At 25.9% G+C, this 18,183-nt stretch overlaps 1 protein-coding gene across 4 annotated transcripts in view; it reads right to left on the bottom strand.

Moving 5' to 3' along the window:
* The window catches only part of LOC127281425 (tyrosine-protein kinase Btk29A), an 84,017-nt gene that overhangs the window by 32,449 nt on the left and 33,385 nt on the right, over positions 1 to 18,183 (bottom strand). For 2 of the 4 annotated variants that reach the window (XM_051305132.1, XM_051305133.1), the window contains one exon: positions 965 to 1,026. In XM_051305132.1, coding sequence (XP_051161089.1) covers positions 965 to 1,026 — 62 coding nt within the window. Of the gene's footprint in view, positions 1 to 964; positions 1,027 to 16,758; positions 16,932 to 18,183 lie in introns of those variants that run through there. The other 2 variants (XM_051305134.1, XM_051305135.1) reach the window with 2 other exon arrangements.

Raw genomic sequence — 18,183 nt, 5'->3', positions numbered from 1 at the left:
TATTGTAAAATAGAACTTTCGTAAAATAGAATATTTTTTTTTTAAAAAAAGGCAATTAAAATAATTTATTTGCAATTGAATTAATTTTCATTTGTCCGAAATTGCAAATGTCCGAAACAATAATTAATTTTGGCGCGATTTTTAAAATCAACCAATCAAAAATTATTCATAAAATTGTTATTGGTTGATTTTAAAAATCGCGCCAAAATTGATTGTTCGGACATTTGCAATTTCGGACAAATGAAAATTCTATTAATTAGAAATTCTTTTAAATAATTTTTCGGTTAATTTAAAAATTCTGTAGTATGAAAAATCGGTTATATGGAAATTCAAACAAATAATAATTTGAACAAATGAAAATTCATCTGAAACAATAAAATAAAAATTCTATCCAATGAAATTCTACCCAATAAAAATTCTTTAAAATGCGCCGATTTATGTTACATATGAAAATTCGAGTAAATAAAAATTCGAACAAATAAAAATTCTGTGAAGTGTATTTTTTGGTTAAATTCCGTAAAATAGAAAATCGTTTTTATGAAAATTCCGCAAAATACTAATTCAAACAAATAAAAATTCAGCTCAAAAATAATTATGACAAATGAAATTCCATAAAATTAAAATTCTAACGATTTTTAGAATATATATAATAAATAGAGAATAAAAGTAATTTCTTTAAACGTTTTCCAAACATTTTTATAGAAAAATTTTTCTTATGTAATTTCGAAATTAATTATAATTATTATATAATATTAAATTATATAAAAATAATAAAATTTTTCTTTTTTACACTTTTCTGTTCTGTGTTTTTTTTTTCTTTTTTTTATTTGAAGAAAAATTGTTTATTTTATGTGAAGCTAAAACGGTGGCAGAGCTTATTTATATGTATTATATAAAGTTGAGGGAAAAAAAAGAGAAAGAAGAGAAAAAAAAAGTTTTTTTTTTTTTTTTGATGTTGATGTACCTTGGCTTTTGATGAAGGTGTACCTGGTGCACCGCCTGGCATTATTGGAGTTGAAGGTGTTGCTGAAACAAAAGCAGACAATTTTCATGCAAATTGTGTCATCGTATTATCATATTATCGTATATTCTAGATCTCTTCTTCTATATTATATATATATATATTTCTCTCTCAAGGACTCGTTGAGATAAATATTTTATCTTGTCTCTCTCTTACTCTCAAAATTTTCATGGATTAACCAGTTTAGTTAAAGACAATCTTCAACTCATTTTATATAATCGTTTACAGCTTCCAACTAAATTCACAAGTTTACCATGTTGAGAGAGGTAAAATTTCATTTGAAATGAAATTTTCCTAAAAACCCTTCCCCCACAGTATTATGCTTTAAATCCTCTATTTCTCTTTCTCTCTCTCTCTCTCGCTTGCTCGGATTTTGGTCTTCAAATTTCATCGGATTTCCATAGAATTTTTGCAGATTTTCTCTCTATCGTTTTTGATTTTAATTTCAATTTCAATTTAATATTTTCTAATTTATATTGTCGGAATGACAAAATTGATTTTGGAATTTTATTCTATTTCCGGGTAGAAAAAAAATTAATTAAAAAAAAATGTATTTCCATTTTTTTTTTTATTTATTTATTTATTTTTTAAAGTCTTTTGAAAATGAGGAAAAAAAATTTCTATTTAAAAATGAATTTACCAAAAATAATTGAAAAATAATACTGCAATGAATTTTTTTTTTCAGGCAAACAAAAATCGACTGAATTTTTTTTTTTTTTGAATCGGTTAAAATCAAAATTTTTTTTAATTTTTGTGCTAAAAATTAAATGTTTATTTGAAAATAATTTATAAAAAAATTTCTCTGCAATATTGGAAATTTTTATATTTGATTTGATTATTAATATTATTATTATTATTATTAATTATTATTAATTATTATTATTGATTTATTTGATTTGATTATTAATATTATTAATATTATTAATATTATTAATATTATTATTATTATTATTAATTATTATTATTTTATTATTATATTAATTATAATTTTTCCAAATTTGGTTCGATTTTCATTTTCTTTTTAAATTTTTGAATTATTTCAATCTCTTATAATTAAAAAAAATATATTTCCAAAATCCGCTGAATTTTTTTTTTTTTTGAATTGGTTAAAAAATCAAAATTTAATTATTTTTCAATCAAAATTAAATGGAATTTGAAATAAAAATTTACAAAAACCAGTATCAAAAAAAAAAAAAAATTTTACCTTAACTTTCCAATTTTTTATTGAATTTCAAATTTGGCACATTTTTTTTTTTTTGATTCAGCACAAATAATCCATTCTTGTAAATTCACTGTACATTCAAAAATCACAAAAAATTCATAAATTTTGCAAAAAAAAAAAATTTTCAAAAACAAAAATTTTCTCATAAAAAAAAATTTCACACAATTATTAACGTAAAAAAAATTGAAAATTTTACAATTATATACAAATGTTTAGGAATAATTTATTAATAATTATTAAATAATTATATAAATAAAATAATAATTTATAACAATTTCTTTCGTAAGAAAGCAGGAACTATTTTTTTATAAAACAAAAATACTACCAAAAAAATTCTAAAAAATAATTTAATAAAAATTAATTCTATGTTTATATAAATAAATAAAATAAAATAAAATAATTAATTAAATAAAAATAAAATTTCCAAATATAAAAAAGGTTTTTTTATAACGAAAAATTTCCAAAAAATTCATCAAATTTTCCAAAAAAAAACCAAAAAAATTTCAAAAAATGAAAAAAAAATATAAAATTTACAAAAAAATTTCAAATTTTTCTAAATTAAGGGGTCTACCCACTTTAGACGCGCTAAAATGAAGGCTGTTTTCAAGAATTTTTCTGATTGGTTTATATTATAAATATTGACATACAAGTTGTTAGACTAAAGAAATACACTTCCGAAATACATGAAAAAATTTTTGTTATTTGTTTTTTAAAAATTTTATATGCATGCAAATGGTAGTTGAAAAAAAATCCCCCAAAAACGATGGGTCCACGCTGTTGATGAAATCTCTGACATGGATTGTCCGAAACCAAAAAATCAAAAAGTTTTGGATTCAGTGTGGTAATAGCTATTGCGCATATCAAGGGATTTTTTATTTTTGCAAAATTGACAAAATGGCGGACATTTTTCGAAAAAACTAACACACGGTTTTCTTTAATTTTTCGAAAAATGTCCGCCATTTTGTCAATTTTGCAAAAATAAAAAATCCCTTGATATGCGCAATAGCTATTACCACACTGAATCCAAAACTTTTTGATTTTTTGGTTTCGGACAATCCATGTCAGAGATTTCATCAACAGCGTGGACCCATCGTTTTTGGGGGATTTTTTTTCAACTACCATTTGCATGCATATAAAATTTTAAAAAAACAAATAACAAAAATTTTTTCATGTATTTCGGAAGTGTATTTCTTTAGTCTAACAACTTATATGTCAATATTTATAATATAAACCAATTAGAAAAATTCTTGAAAACAGCCTTCATTTTAGCGTGTCTAAAGTGGGTAGACCCCTTAATTAAATAAAAATAAAATTTCCAATATAAAAAAGGTTTTTTTATAACGAAAAATTTCCAAAAATTTATCAAATTTTCAAAAAAAAAAAAACCAAAAAAATTTCAAAAAATGAAAAAAAAAAATATAAAATTTATAAAAAAATTTCAAATTTTTCTAAAAAAACAAAAATTGAAAATTTTTTTCACGTACAAAGTAAAAGAGGAAAAAAATGAAAAATCCTCGGTGAAATGAAGAACAACGAACACACGTCGGCGAAACGACCCGAGATAAACTGGATTAAAATATTAGACCGAGTGTGTATGTATATGTGTATGAATGTGTAGCTCAGAAGAGTGGGGAGGATGGAAGAAAAAAAGGCTGAAAACGGTGGATGAACAAAAAAAAAGAAAAGATAAAGAAAGAAATAAATGGAAAAAGGACGAAACACGTGTAAAGGGCGCGTGCGTACGCGCATATACGTTGGGACATTTTAGAGATTTAAGAGAGATTCTACTGCTGGAAACTGGGAAGTGAGAGAGAGAGAGAAAGAGAGAGAGAGAGAGGGGGGGATCGAGGTTGCATTGATTTTGTCTAGACAGGGTGGAGACGGGGAAATATTCTCTTCCTCAACATTGATAAGAGAACCCTTTGCATGGCCTCAAATAAGCCTACAGATTTCACTACTCTTCCTCGAGGGCTTCGTCACCATTTATCACTCATCTCAAAAAAAAAAAGAAGAGAAAAAAAAATATGATGACATCACTCTGTTTATAATAGAGCCCTCCACCTATATATTGTATAATACTTTTCAATTCAAATAATGATGATCGATTATTATTATTATTATTATTATTTCCTGACTGAGTCATTAGAAGTTATTGAAACAGTAGGAAAAAAAATTTTATAATCAAATTTCGAAGAATAATAGTCGAGGCATTTAGGTTTAATCATAAATAAACGAATCGTAAAAAAAAAATTTAAATTCCACTTATGGGTTTCGAAAAACATGACTGAAAAAAAATAGTCGGTAATGTAGAAATCTAGAAAAATTGTCCCTAATTTCGAAAAAAAATAGTTGTGGCATTTAACTTAAACTTTAAATAAGCGAATGGTGGAAAAAATTTCAAAATATCACTTATAGGTTTCGAAAAACAAGACTGAAAAAAATAGTCGGTAATGTAGAAATCTAGAAAAATTGTCCCTAATTTCGAAAAAAATAGTTGTGGCATTTAGCTTCAACTTTAAATAAGCGAATGGTGGAAAAAATTTCAAAATATCACTTATAGAATTCGAAAAATAATGCTGAATACCAATATAGGTCGGTAATACAGAAATCTGCATGAAAAATGTTGTTTCTAACTTGGAAAAAATGGATGTGGCATTTAGCTGTGACACAATATTAGCGAATCCGAGAAAAATTTTAAAAAAAATTCACTTATATTTTTCGAAAAATAATGGTGGCTAAATTACGATTGTCGATAATACAGAAAACTACCACAATATTTCATAGTCAAATTAAAAAAAAAATAGTTGTGGCATTTAGCTGCGATCCTCAAATAAGCGAATGCTATGAAAATCTTACTAATACCACTTACAGTTTTGGAAAAATAATATCTACAAAACTGCGTTTGTCGGTAATGCAGAAATCTACCATAAAATATTTTGTCAAATTGAAAAAATAGTTGTGGCAGTCAAATTAGATATTATACTAGCGAATGCAGCAATAAAATTAAAATTTATTTTCGATTAATAACGGTGACGAAACTCTCTCTCGTCGGTAATGCAGAAATATAGCAAAGAATTTATAATTGAATTCGAAAAAAATAATCGTGGTACTCAGGCTAGACGCCATACAAGCGAATATTGCAATAAATTTAAAAATATATTCTATTTTCGAAAAACAGCCACGTCGAAATTTTGTACATCTGTCGGTAATGTAGAAATTTACAACAAAAAAAATTGTAGTTAAAATCGAAAAAAATGGTCGTGGCACTCAGGATAGACGCTAGACAAGCGAATGCTGCAATAAATTTAAAAATAGCTTCTATTTTCGAAGAACAGCGACCACTAAATTGTAGGCTTGTCGGTAATGTAGAAATCTACCGAAAAATTTATAATAAAAATCGCAAAAAATAGTCATGGCACTCATGTTAGACGTTAAACAAGCGAATGCTGCAATAAATTTAAAAATAGCTTCTATTTTCGAAGAAAAACAACGACGAAATTGTACGCCTGTCGGTAATGTAGAAATCTACTAAAAAATTCATAATAAAAATCGCAAAAAATAGTCGGGGCACTCAAGTTAGACGTCATACAAGCGAATGTTGGAATATATTTAAAAATAGCATCTATTTTCGAAGAAAAACAACGACAAAATTGTACGCCTGTCGGTAATGCAGAAATCTACCAAAAAAATTAATACTCAAATTTAAAAAAAAATCGTCGTGCCATTTATCTCATGCATCAAATAAGCAAATACTAGGAAAATATTAAAAATACGACCTAGAACCACCAAAGAACAATGCCTACAAAAAATGTCGGTAATGCAGGAATCTACCTTAAAATTTAATAGTAAAATTCGAAAAATTAGTTATGGCACTCAGTTTGGATCTCAAATAATCAAAATACTATGAAAATATAGAAAATATTTCAAATACAGTTTTCCAGAAATAACTAAGAATATGTTTACCAATATTTTGAACACATTCTTTCTCTGCTAGTCGTAATCACATCAAAAAGAAAAATAAAATTAAATGATGAAAAAATAAAATACAAATAAAATAACAATAGCAAGTATAGAAAATGGAAAAACAGAAAAGAAAATTTAACAAATAAAAATAAACGTTAATAAAAGGAAAATAATAAAAATACAAAAGAAAAATAAAGAAGGAAAAAAAACCAAATCTTTTTTAGTTCAGTTGAATAAAAAAAAAATTTAGTAATTTTTTTTTTTTAAATTACACAATTTTACAAATGATATATATATATATATATATATATACAAATAAAATATTTGACGAGGTAATAATATAATGAATCGAAATTCACGAAAGAGGAACAACGAGCATTCAATAGAAATAACACACGAGTATAACAATATCTCAAAGTTTGTAATTAATAGCAAATAGCAGCTTGTTAGGAATTTAATTAACAATGAGTTACTTTTAAAAGTTTTCCCTTATATAGTTTGATTTTAATTAACTCCACACTAATTGAAATCGTAACTCGAGATTTTATTTCACCCATCGTCCAATTGTTGCCACTCGTTAAAATCTACTTCTGTTAATATACACGAATCTCTGCCACCTAATCAAGTGCTACTAAACTTGGTTATATTATTATTATTTTTTTTTCATCATAAATATGATTAAATGATTAATTTAACTCTATTTATAAATCATTCAGGCGTTAAATTCCATTAAGCTTCCAATTATTTTGTTTTTTTTTTAAATTGTCCAAATTTTTATTTGTCCAAATTGCTATTTGTTGGAATTTTCAAAACGCCGAAATTTTTATTGTCCGAATTTGAAAAAAACCGAATAAACATAACCTAGAAATAGATTTTGGCGCGATTTTTAAATTTCGACCAATCAGAATTTATTGAGAAAATTGTGATTGGTCGAAATTTAAAAATCGCGCCAAAATTTATTTCTAGGTTATGTTTATTCGGTTTTTCGCAATTTCGGCCAAAAAAAAATTCGGCGTTTTTAAAATTTTTTATTAGCCTTAATTTTTAAGTCGCCGAATAATTATTTGTCTAAATTGCTATTTGTTGGAATTTTCAAAACGCCGAATTTTCTATTGTCCGAAATTTCCAAAAAACGAATATAAACATAACCTAGAAATAGATTTTGGCACGATTTTAAAATTTCGACCAATCAGAATTTATTGAAAAAATTGTGATTAGTCGAATTTTAAAATTGGCGCCAAAATATTTTTGTAGGTTATGTTGATTCGATTTTTTTGCAATTTCGGCCAAAAGAAAATTGGGCGTTTTTAAAAATTTTTTATCAAATAACAATTCTTGCAAATAAAAATTTGAACAATGTTAATAAGAATTTGAATTCGAATTTTTAATAGCCTTAATTCTTAATTCGCCGAATAATTATTTGTCTAAATTTTTATTTGCACAAATTGCTATTTGTTGGAATTTTCAAAACGTCGAATTTTCTATTGGCCGAAATTGCAAAAAACCGAATAAACATAACCTAGAAATAGATTTTGGCGCGATTTTTAAATTTCGACTAATCACAATTTTCTCAATAAATTCTGATTGGTCGAAATTTAAAAATCGCGCCGAAATCTATTTCTAGGTTATGTTTATATTCGGTTTTTGGAAATTTCGGTCAAATAAAAAATTCGGCGTTTTGAAAATTCTAATAAATAACAATTTTTGCGAATAAAAATTTTGGTAATTTGGAAATTGTAAAATTTTAAAAATTAAAAAAATTTTGAAATTAAAAAAATTTTGAAATTCTTGTTATTATTGTAATTTTTTGCTAATTAAAAATAATTTCATTTCTTTGCTCTTTCTCACCTTGTGAACAAAGAGAGAGGAAAAAAAAAATTTAAAAACGCAATTGAATTGCAAATGGAAATTGTCAATTGAATTTAAATAAATAGTCAATTGTTCTTTTATATATATATGTGAGAAATACTATAAAGGATGATAAAAAAAAATTGAACCTTGATTTTATATATATGGACTGTCGATAAAATTAATTCCAATGTATGTTTGTATAAAAATTGTATAATGTCCACCTTCGAAGAAACTTTAATCACGTCGCGTGAACACGCATGACCGATGATTATTTATCGCGCTCATAGAATTATTTCCGAGCAATTGTTTTTGTATTTTTATATTGCCATGGCCCACTTAATTTTCCTCTTGACCAAAAAAAAAAAAAAAAAAAAAAAAATAATCATCAACATTGAAAATTTTTTAAAAATTTTTATAAAATAATTAAATTTATTAATTTTAAATAAAATTTTCTTTGAAACAAAAAAAGCTTCTTAGTTTCAAAACAAATTTTTTTAAATCACAGAAATTTTTGCATTAAATCAAAGAAATTCTAACATTGATATAGGGGCAATGTAACATTTATTTGAATTAAATAAAAAATTTCTTTGAAACGAAGATAATTTTTTTTTTGAATCAAAGATAATAATTTATTTGTAACACATAAATCAAAGAAAAGTTTGTCAAAGAAATTGATTTCTTTGAATCAAAGAAATTCTAACATTGATATAGGGCCAAAGAAACATTTATTTGAATTAAATAAAAAATTTCTTTGAAACGAAGATAATTTTTTTTTGAATCAAAGATAATTTATTTGAAACAAATAAATCAAAAAAAAACTTGTCAAAGAAATTGATTTCTTTGAATCAAAGAAATTTTTGCATTAAATCAAAGAAATTCTAGCATTGATATAGGGCCAAAGTAACATTTATTTGAATTAAATAAAAAATTTCTTTGAAACGCAGATAATTTTTTTTTGAATCAAAGATAATTTATTTGAAACAAATAAATCAAGGAAAAATTTGCCAATGAAATTGATTTCTTTGAATCAAAGAAATTTTTTTTTTCTGGGTGTAAGGGACTTAAGAAGCAAAAAAATTATATAGGTTATGTTCATGATAATTTTCCCTTTAATCATAAACATAACCTATAATTTTTTTTTTTACTTCTTGTCCCTATGTGAAAAATAATTTTTTTTATTTATTTCTTTTTAAGGAAAAAAAAATTTACATAAAAAATAAAATAATTTTCTTTTCTTTTCTTTTATAGAAAAGAAAATTATAATTTTATTAAAGAAAAAAAAAAGTTTGTCTATCGCAAAGGAAAAATAAACAAAGTTTGTGTTATAGTCATTATTTGTTGGGTCGTTTAAGAAAATTTACAGCAGGCCCGTGGCAGTGAAGTTTTTCAGCAAACTCAGCCAATTTTTTTTTTTTTTTTTCTTTCTTTTCCTCAACCTAAAAAGCTTGACGAGCTTATCGGAAAAAAAGACGAGGTGCCACTTTGAAGTGACGCCTGGAGCTTCAAAGAGGTCAAAGACAATCTCTCTCTCTTTCTCTCTCTCTCTCTCTCTCTCTCTCTCATATATGCATGAAAAACCTGGCTCACTACACTGACCTCGATTTTCTGGACTTCATTTAACTTTTTAACTGGCCGCGCGCGTCTCGCCCTTATGCCAAGCGTAAAACAAAAGCGTTGAAACGATCACAAAAAAGCTTGTAACCATCAAAATGATTTTGCTCTAGAAATCGCTAAAAGGCTTTACGCCACATATATATATATATATATATTTGGATGACTGACGGGGGTAGAAAAAAAAAAAAAAGTTCCAATCGTCAATGATTCAACGATTCAAATATATATTTTTACCTCAGAAATATTTCAAAGCAGAAAAAATGAAAAAAATATATCACCTCTCTTCATTTTTCAGTTGAGAGAACAAAAAAAAAATTTTTACAGAAAAAAAAAATTCTTCAAAGGGAAATAATAAATTTAAAAAAAAAGATTAAAATTTTTTTTTTTTTTGAAAAAAATTTGTAGCAAATATTTAATTAAATTTCAGTTTTAGATTTTTGTAACTTTGAGGTTATGGACTAGTGTTTAATTGTATTTTGAGGTTATGTTTGTTTTTTCAAACCGAAACTTTGATCTAATTACGAGGTTATGTTTGCTGACAATTTCTTTTTTACTATATAAATATCCATTTACCTTTGAATTTTGAGGTTATGTTCGTTTTTTCAATCCGAAACTTTGATCTAATTACGAGGTTATGTTTGCCGACAATTTCTTTTTCACTATATATAAATATCCATTTACCTTTGAATTTTGAGGTTATGTTCTTCTATTGATGTTTAGAGCTTTCATCCAATTATGAGGTTATGTTTCGGAACAAATTTTTTTGTCTATAATATTACGTTTGCCGATAATTTTTGGAGCACATGATTATCCCATAAAAATCATTAGAATTTTAAATAATTTTATTATATACAATATTCTTTTTCGAACAAATTTTCATTCTATAATTGGAAAAATAAAAATTCGTTTGAAAAAGAATTGTATATAATAAAATTATTTAAAATTCTACTGATTTTTATGGGATAATCATGTACCCCAAAAATTGTCGGCAAACGTAATATTAAGAACAGAAATTTTTTTGGGAAACATAACCTCAAAATTAGATGAAGGCTTTAAATCAAAATACAAACATAACCTCAAAATTCAAAGGTATTTATATTGTGAGAAAGAAATTGTCGGCAAACGTAATATTAAGAACAGAAATTTGTTGGAAAACATAACCTCAAAATTAGATGAAAGCATTAAATCAAAAGACAAACATAACCTCAAAATTCGAAAGGTAAATGGATATTTATATAGTAAGAAAGAAATTTTCGGCAAATATAACCTCGAAATTAGATCAAAGTTACGATTTGAGAAAACGTACATAACCTCAAAATACAATTAAACACTAGTAAAAAAATTGTTTACAAAAATCAAATTAAAAAAAAATTGAATTTTTTAAAATTCCTTTTTCTATATTATTGTTTTATCGAATGGTGGGCGGAATTTTGTGTGTAAAAAAAAAAAGAGAGAAAATTGAAAACTCCAAAGGGACGTATAAATATCAGAGTGTGAGGAGAAGAATCCAGAGAAGATACTCCTCTCTTTCTCACTCTTCTATTCAGGTTAAACGAGAAACACTTTTCGTAACTTCGCTTTTTGAACGGCACGACAATAAATGCACTTTAGAGTGCCGCTAGAGTTTTATCGTAGTAAGCAATGTTGTGAAGTTGACCAGCCGCCGTGAAAAGCTCGGAAAAGCTCCTTTCAATTCTCCTCACTTTAGTTCTACTTTTCTCCTTCTTTCAAATTCTCATAACTTACGCTATCTTATAAAAAAAAAAAAAAAAAAAAAAATAGAAAAAAAAATAATAATATGATAGTACAAACGTAAAATTGCCTTGTCTCACATGTTATTCTCGAAGAAGGTTAAAAAAAAAGTAAAAAAATATTATGAAAAAAAAAAAAAATAATAAAAACTATTTTATTAAGGAATTGTTTATTTATAGGTTATGTTTATGATTGAAATGAAAATAAACGCGCAAAAAGTTGAAGACTTTATTCCAATTAAAATATATATTTAAAAACTGATTTTGTATTCATGTAATTTAAAAAGAAATTCTAATCAAGGTTTTTCAGAATATCATGAACATAACCTATAATTTTTTGACTTAAAACGCACTGTAAAAAATCTTTTTGGAAATTGTACATTCACAATTTGTATTTGTGTTAAAACACAGAAAATTAAAAGGTATTAAAATAAGCGTTGCAGTTTCTTTTAATGCCTTTTAATTTTCTGTGAATTTGTAAAATTACTATATTCAATAAGGTTATGTTACTATACATTAAAAAAAGCACTTTTACCATCATTTTCTGTAAATTTACTACTTTCAAAGTGGGTAATAGGTGACGGATGCAAAAACTAATTATGTTTCACCTATTACCAACTTTGAAAGTAGTAAATTTACAGAAAATGGTAAAAGTGCTTTTTTTAATGTAGTAACATAACCTTATTGAATATATTAATTTTACAAATTTTAACACAAATACAAATTGTGAATGTACAATTTCCAAAAAGATTTTTTACAGTGCGTTTTAAGTCAAAAAATTATAGGTTATGTTTATGATAGTCTAAAAAGTTTATTTAAATAATATTTTAATAAATTGTCTTAAAAAATAATTTTAAAAAATTGTCAATTAACTAAATTCTAAAAAATTATAATTTAAATTAAAAAAAATGGTAACTCTAAAATATAAAAACATATAAATATACGAAAGCAATACGCACCAAAAACATTAACCAAAATTTAACATTTCTACTAAAAGAATAATTGCCAACTCTAAAATATATAAAAGCAATGCGCACCAAATAATTTAACAACACAATCAAAAGAAAAAAATGCCAACTCAAGAATTCTTGACCTTCAGGTTAGGTTAGGTCAGCTAAGGTTAGGTTAGGTTTAGATCAGGTTAGATTATACCCTTAAAATTAGGTCAAATATCGCGGGTCAAAAGGTGAACATAACCTTAAAATTAGGTCAAATATCGCAGGTCAAGAGGCGAACATAACCTCAAATTATGATGCTCCCCCACCCCCCTCTCCCGCAAGTCAGTGGCCATAGGTCAAGAGGCAAACATAACCTCAAAATATGATGTTCGAGAGGTCGAGAGTCGAACATAACCTCAAAATCAGGCCAAATATCACAGGTGAAGAGGCGAACATAACTTCAAAAATTAGGTCACAGGTCAAGAGGCGAACATAACTTCAAAAATTAGGTCACAGGTCAAGAGGCAAACATAACCTCAAAATGAGGTTAATATGAGGTCAAATATATCAGGTTAAAAGGCGAACATAACCTAAATTAAGTCATTTAATAAATTAAACAACATAACATAAATTAAGTCAAATTAAATTAAAATTAAATAAATGAAAGATAGGGGGCGGAGCCCCCCTAGTATATATATATATATATGTGACGCAATCTGAAGAAAGGGTCCTTAGAAGCAAAAAATTAGAGGTTACGTTTTGAAATTTTAAAGTTAAAATACACAAAGACGTTCAACTCGTAATGCAAATTAATTATATTTAGGTCTTTATTGCATCCAAAATATTCAATAAAAACTAATTTCAGTTTTAGAAAAACAAAAATAAACTTTTAGTTCAAAATAAAACTTTTGTAAACATAACCTATAATTCATTTGCTTCTAAGGTCCCTTTCATCAGATCGCGTCACATATATATATATATGTATATATATATATTTTTTTAGTTTCGAACGATCTAATTGGAAAAATTTTGCAGTTAAATATAAAGTTTAATAATAAATTTTATTTTTAATAATATTTAGAAAATTGTCTCCAAAAAATTTTTTAAACAATTATTAATTTAAAAAAAAGTAAAAATGATGAATTAACTAAATAAAAAAAAATAATAATAATTTAACAAATTCAAGGACAAATTCTTTTGAATTTTATTAACTGTAAAATTTTATTTTACAAAAATTTTTTGAAAATGGAAAAAATAATAGAAAAATAGGAAAACACTAAAAGAAATAAAAAAAAAAAGAAAAAAAAATAGGAAGAAATTGCGAAAAGTGTTTTTCAATTAATGACCCGTTGAAAAGTTGCGATCAATTGTAAATTCTAATCTTTTCATCGCGATCATTGTAATTAAGCTTGTGCTTATGAGAAATAATGATTGGCCAATCAACAAAAAGGATTTCCTAATCGAATTCAAACTGTGCGCGCAGAGATGTTTGACATTTCAACACTTTTTTTTTTTTTTTTTTTTTTATTTTTTTTTTTTATAATATCCCACGTGAATTGTAATGTTTATATTATTATCCGCAGATAATTGATACTAGGATGAAAAAAAAAATATTCTTTCGACTTGATATAAAAATGAGGAAAAAAAGACAACAACAACAACAACGAAAGAATGAAGAAAAACTAGCATTTCCTTTTATATACAAAGTTTAAATATAACTTTTCATTACATTTACTTTTATAAAAACTCGAGGAGATGGATAAAAAAGTTTGACAGAGAGTGATAGAGAGAGAGAGAGAGAGAGAGAGAGAAATTCTCATATTTGAATAAATCTCGTTCAAGGAAAAGAATCTTAATAAAAACTGGAGTGTAAGAGAGGGTTACCATATAACCTTTGCTGTTTTTTCCAATTTATTATTATTTATATCTATATTATTTATAAAAAGTAATTTTGATGAAGAAATTAATGTCACATTTGAATATATATTTGTAATTATATTACCAAAAAAAAAAAAAAAAATTACAAAATTAATGGCAATAATTTAGAATTTTGAAATTGAAAAATTATAAATGCATCATTTTTTAAAAGAAAGATTAAATTTCTAAATTTAAATGATCCGATAATCAGGTGTTATAAAATTTTTAAAAAAAACATAGATTTTATATATTATAACTTCAAGTTATAAATTACGAAATTTTAGAAACGATCAAAAATATTCAATATATATATATATGTATATATATATTGGAGACAATAAAAAAAATTTTATTTTCAAAAAGGTTTCGAATTTAATGATTTTTTTTTAATTCTTGTATATATTTAGAGCGCATGAATTTCCCATAAAAATAATTAATTAGAATTTTTTATTTTTAAAAATTTTATTAGAAATAATTATATTTTAAAGACGAATTTTTGATTTTCTTAATTTGTATTTCATAGAATTTTTTTTTATATACGAAAATTTACTTTAAAAAATTTTTAGCCACCGAATTTTTTTTGACAAAATTCAAAATTCAATCGAATTTTTAGATTGTTCGAATTTTTAAACAACGACAGAAATTCCAAATCACTGAATTTTAATTTTTACGAATTTTTAATTACACGAATTTTTTATTTGGTAGAATTTTCAAAACGCCGAATTTTCGTTTGACCCGAAATTGCAAAATAAAACAAACATAACCTACAAAAATATTTCGGCGCGATTTTTAAAATTCGTTCAATCAAAAATTATCGAGAAAATTGTGATTGTTCGAAATTTAAAATTGGCAAAATCTTTTTGTAGATTACATTCGGTGATTTTAAATTTCGGACAAATAAAAATTCGACATTTTAAAAATTCTAGTAAATAAAAATTTGTTTCAACAAAAAATTTTACTGCGACAAATTTTTATTGTATACGAATTTTTTATTTTGGTAGAATTTTCAAAAAACATCGAATTTTTATTTGACCGAAATTGCAAATAACCGAACAAACATAACCTTGAAAAAAAAAATTTGGGCGGGATTTTTAAAAGCCAATAAAATTTTCTCGATAAATTCTTATTGGTAGAAATTTTAAAATCGCGCCAAAATCCTTTTTGTATAGGTTATGTTTGTTTTATTTGCAATTTCGGTGAAACGAAAATTCCGGCGTTTTGAAAATTCTAACAAATAACAATTCTTAATTCAAAATTGTCTTTAATTAAAATTCTTTTAAATAAAAATAAGTCATTTAAAAGAAAATGACCTGTAGAATAAAAATTCTACCAATGAAAAATTCGGTGGGAAAAAAAAATTTAACCTGTAACAGCTAAATGTTTCACTGCAGTAGCAAAAGTCTAACTTGTTTTGAGTTAAATCTTTCGCTATTCTAGTGAAACCTTTCGCTATTTCAGGTAAATAGTTTTACTTGTTTCAGTTAAATGTTTCGCTAATCTAGTGAAACCTTTCGCTATTTCAGGTAAATAGTTTTACTTGTTTCAATTAAATGTTTCGCTATTCTAGTGAAACCTTTCGCTGTTTCAGGTAAATAGTTTTACTTGTATCAGTTAAATGTTTCGCTATTCTAGTGAAACCTTTCGCTATTTCAGGTAAATAGTTTTACTCATTTCAGTTAAATATTTCGCTAATCTAGTGAAACCTTTCGTTGTTTCAGATAAATATTTTCTTTCCTGTAATTAAAAATTTTGTTACATATAAAAATTTGTCTAAAAAAGATCAAAAAATCTCTTTAAAAAATACCTCAATTTAAAAAAAGAAAATTCGTCTGTAAAAAATAATTGCCAATAAAATTCTTTAAAATTCTAATTGATGATTTTTTTTTTGTGGGTTAATGCATGTTCCCTGCACAAAAAAAACCCCCCTTTCTTTTATATTCCCCAAATGGAAACCTGGAGATTCATCCAAATTAGGAATTTCCTCTCGCAGTAGGTCAACAAACAAAAAGGATCCTCAACAGGAGATTCAAACCAAAAACAGAGTTCACAGCATCCTTCTCTTTCTATATATATATATATGTTCACATCTCTTACATAAATTTTCATATATATATATACTTTTTTCCTCAGAAAAAGAAACACAAACACAAAACATTTTTCTCACTTTAGAATTATTATATACATAAAAACATTGTTGCGAATGTTTTCAAGCCTCGACCACGATTTATAATACAGTTTCCTCCGACTTTCTCATAGAGCGCCATTTACCAGAAAACTAGGCAACTCGCGACTCGCCTAGTCTTGGAAACAGGATGCTCATCAACGGGAGAGTGTGCAAAGAATTTTTTTTTTTTCATTTTCTTATCTCCGAATAATATTTCAATAAAAATTTTCCGTATTTTCAAAAAGAAAAAAAAAAAAAACTGGGCAAAAATAATGATTATTATTATTATTATATATTTTAAGGGGGAAATAACATACCTACATGCACAAGAATTGCGATTTTCCGTGGATTTAGTAGTCGATGTTGGTCTCCGAATAAGTAAATGCATGACTGGCCTCTCTCTCTCTATACACGGTTGGCACAAACCGAAGTAAGTGAGAGAGAGAGAGAGAGAGAAAGAGAGAGGAGAGAGAGACAGAGACGAGCAAGTGTGTCGCGCGCGATACGCAGGCTTTCACTGACTAAGGACCTGTAACTGTTATACAGGCAGGCGACTTTCGTCTATTTGGTTGGCCTCGTGGTGGAAGAGAATCGAGAAACGAGAGTCGCCAGTCACTAACTCATTATTACGTCTGCATTGTACAATATTGTAAACTATAATTTTCTAGATTGTGTAGAAGCGAGAAAACTTTGATGTTCATTATATATATTATTGTTGTATTTCGGAAGCGAGTCATCATTCTCTTTCTCCCTCCATTTTTTTTTATTATTTTCATATTTATATACCATTTTTGTCACTAATTTTTCTTTTTTTTTTTCCTATAAACGTTTTTCTTTCTCCTTCTTTCTCTGTTTGTCGAGATCCATTTTTCTTAGAATAGACAAAAAAGTACTTTTTTTTTTTGTTGAAGAGTAACGTTTATACGATGCGCGGAGAGATTGATGATGATTATTATAACTATTATTTTTCAATTATTGAGAAAGAATGTGAGAATGAATGAGAGGGGAAAGGTTTATAAGGAATATTCCTCGAATTCGACTTTCCCTTGTAATGCACATTGATCATACAATGTGGAAATTTTGAAACTTTTTTTTCTTTTATTATTCTTCTTCTTCTTTTATCTACAAATGAATAGGAAAATAATTTATTTATGTTGATTATTGTTAGAGAAATGTAACTATCATTGATTGATGCTTTTTATTGTTGGAGAGAAAAAGAAATGAAATTGTAGTTTAATTTTTATTGTTGAGACTTGTAAAACTTGTATGTTTTTTTTGTTATTGATGTCATTGGATATATGTAAATATATTGAAGAAAGGGTTTTTAATTTTGGGTCAAGAATCATTTAATTTGGTAATTTTATTCTAAGAATTAAATAAACTTTTGAATATTTAAAATCTGAGGTCAGATTCGTGATCAGCGTGTCCGAAAACCCCCGAGTAATAAGTTTCAAGCGAATTTGACGAATTTGAAATTTTTTCGATTGCATATTGGATCCGCCATTTTGTATTTTCAAAATCCGATGCCAAATTCGTAATTAGCGACCTCAAAAACCCCCGAGTGACAAGTTTCGAACGAATCTGGCGAATTTTTAATTTTTATTTCGCCATATTGGATCCGCCATTTTGTATTTTTAAAATCTGATGCCAAATTCGTAATTAGCGACCTCAAAAACCCCCGAGTAACAAGTTTCAAGCGAAATAGACGAATTTTAAATTTTTTCGACAGCCATATTGGATCC

The sequence above is a fragment of the Leptopilina boulardi genome, unplaced genomic scaffold (assembly GCF_019393585.1).
Source record: "Leptopilina boulardi isolate dan_hultmark-lab unplaced genomic scaffold, ZJU_Lbou_2.1 LbouV2_266, whole genome shotgun sequence".
Classification (NCBI taxonomy): Eukaryota; Metazoa; Arthropoda; class Insecta; order Hymenoptera; family Figitidae; genus Leptopilina; species Leptopilina boulardi.
This window is presented reverse-complemented; position numbering and strand designations above follow the sequence as displayed.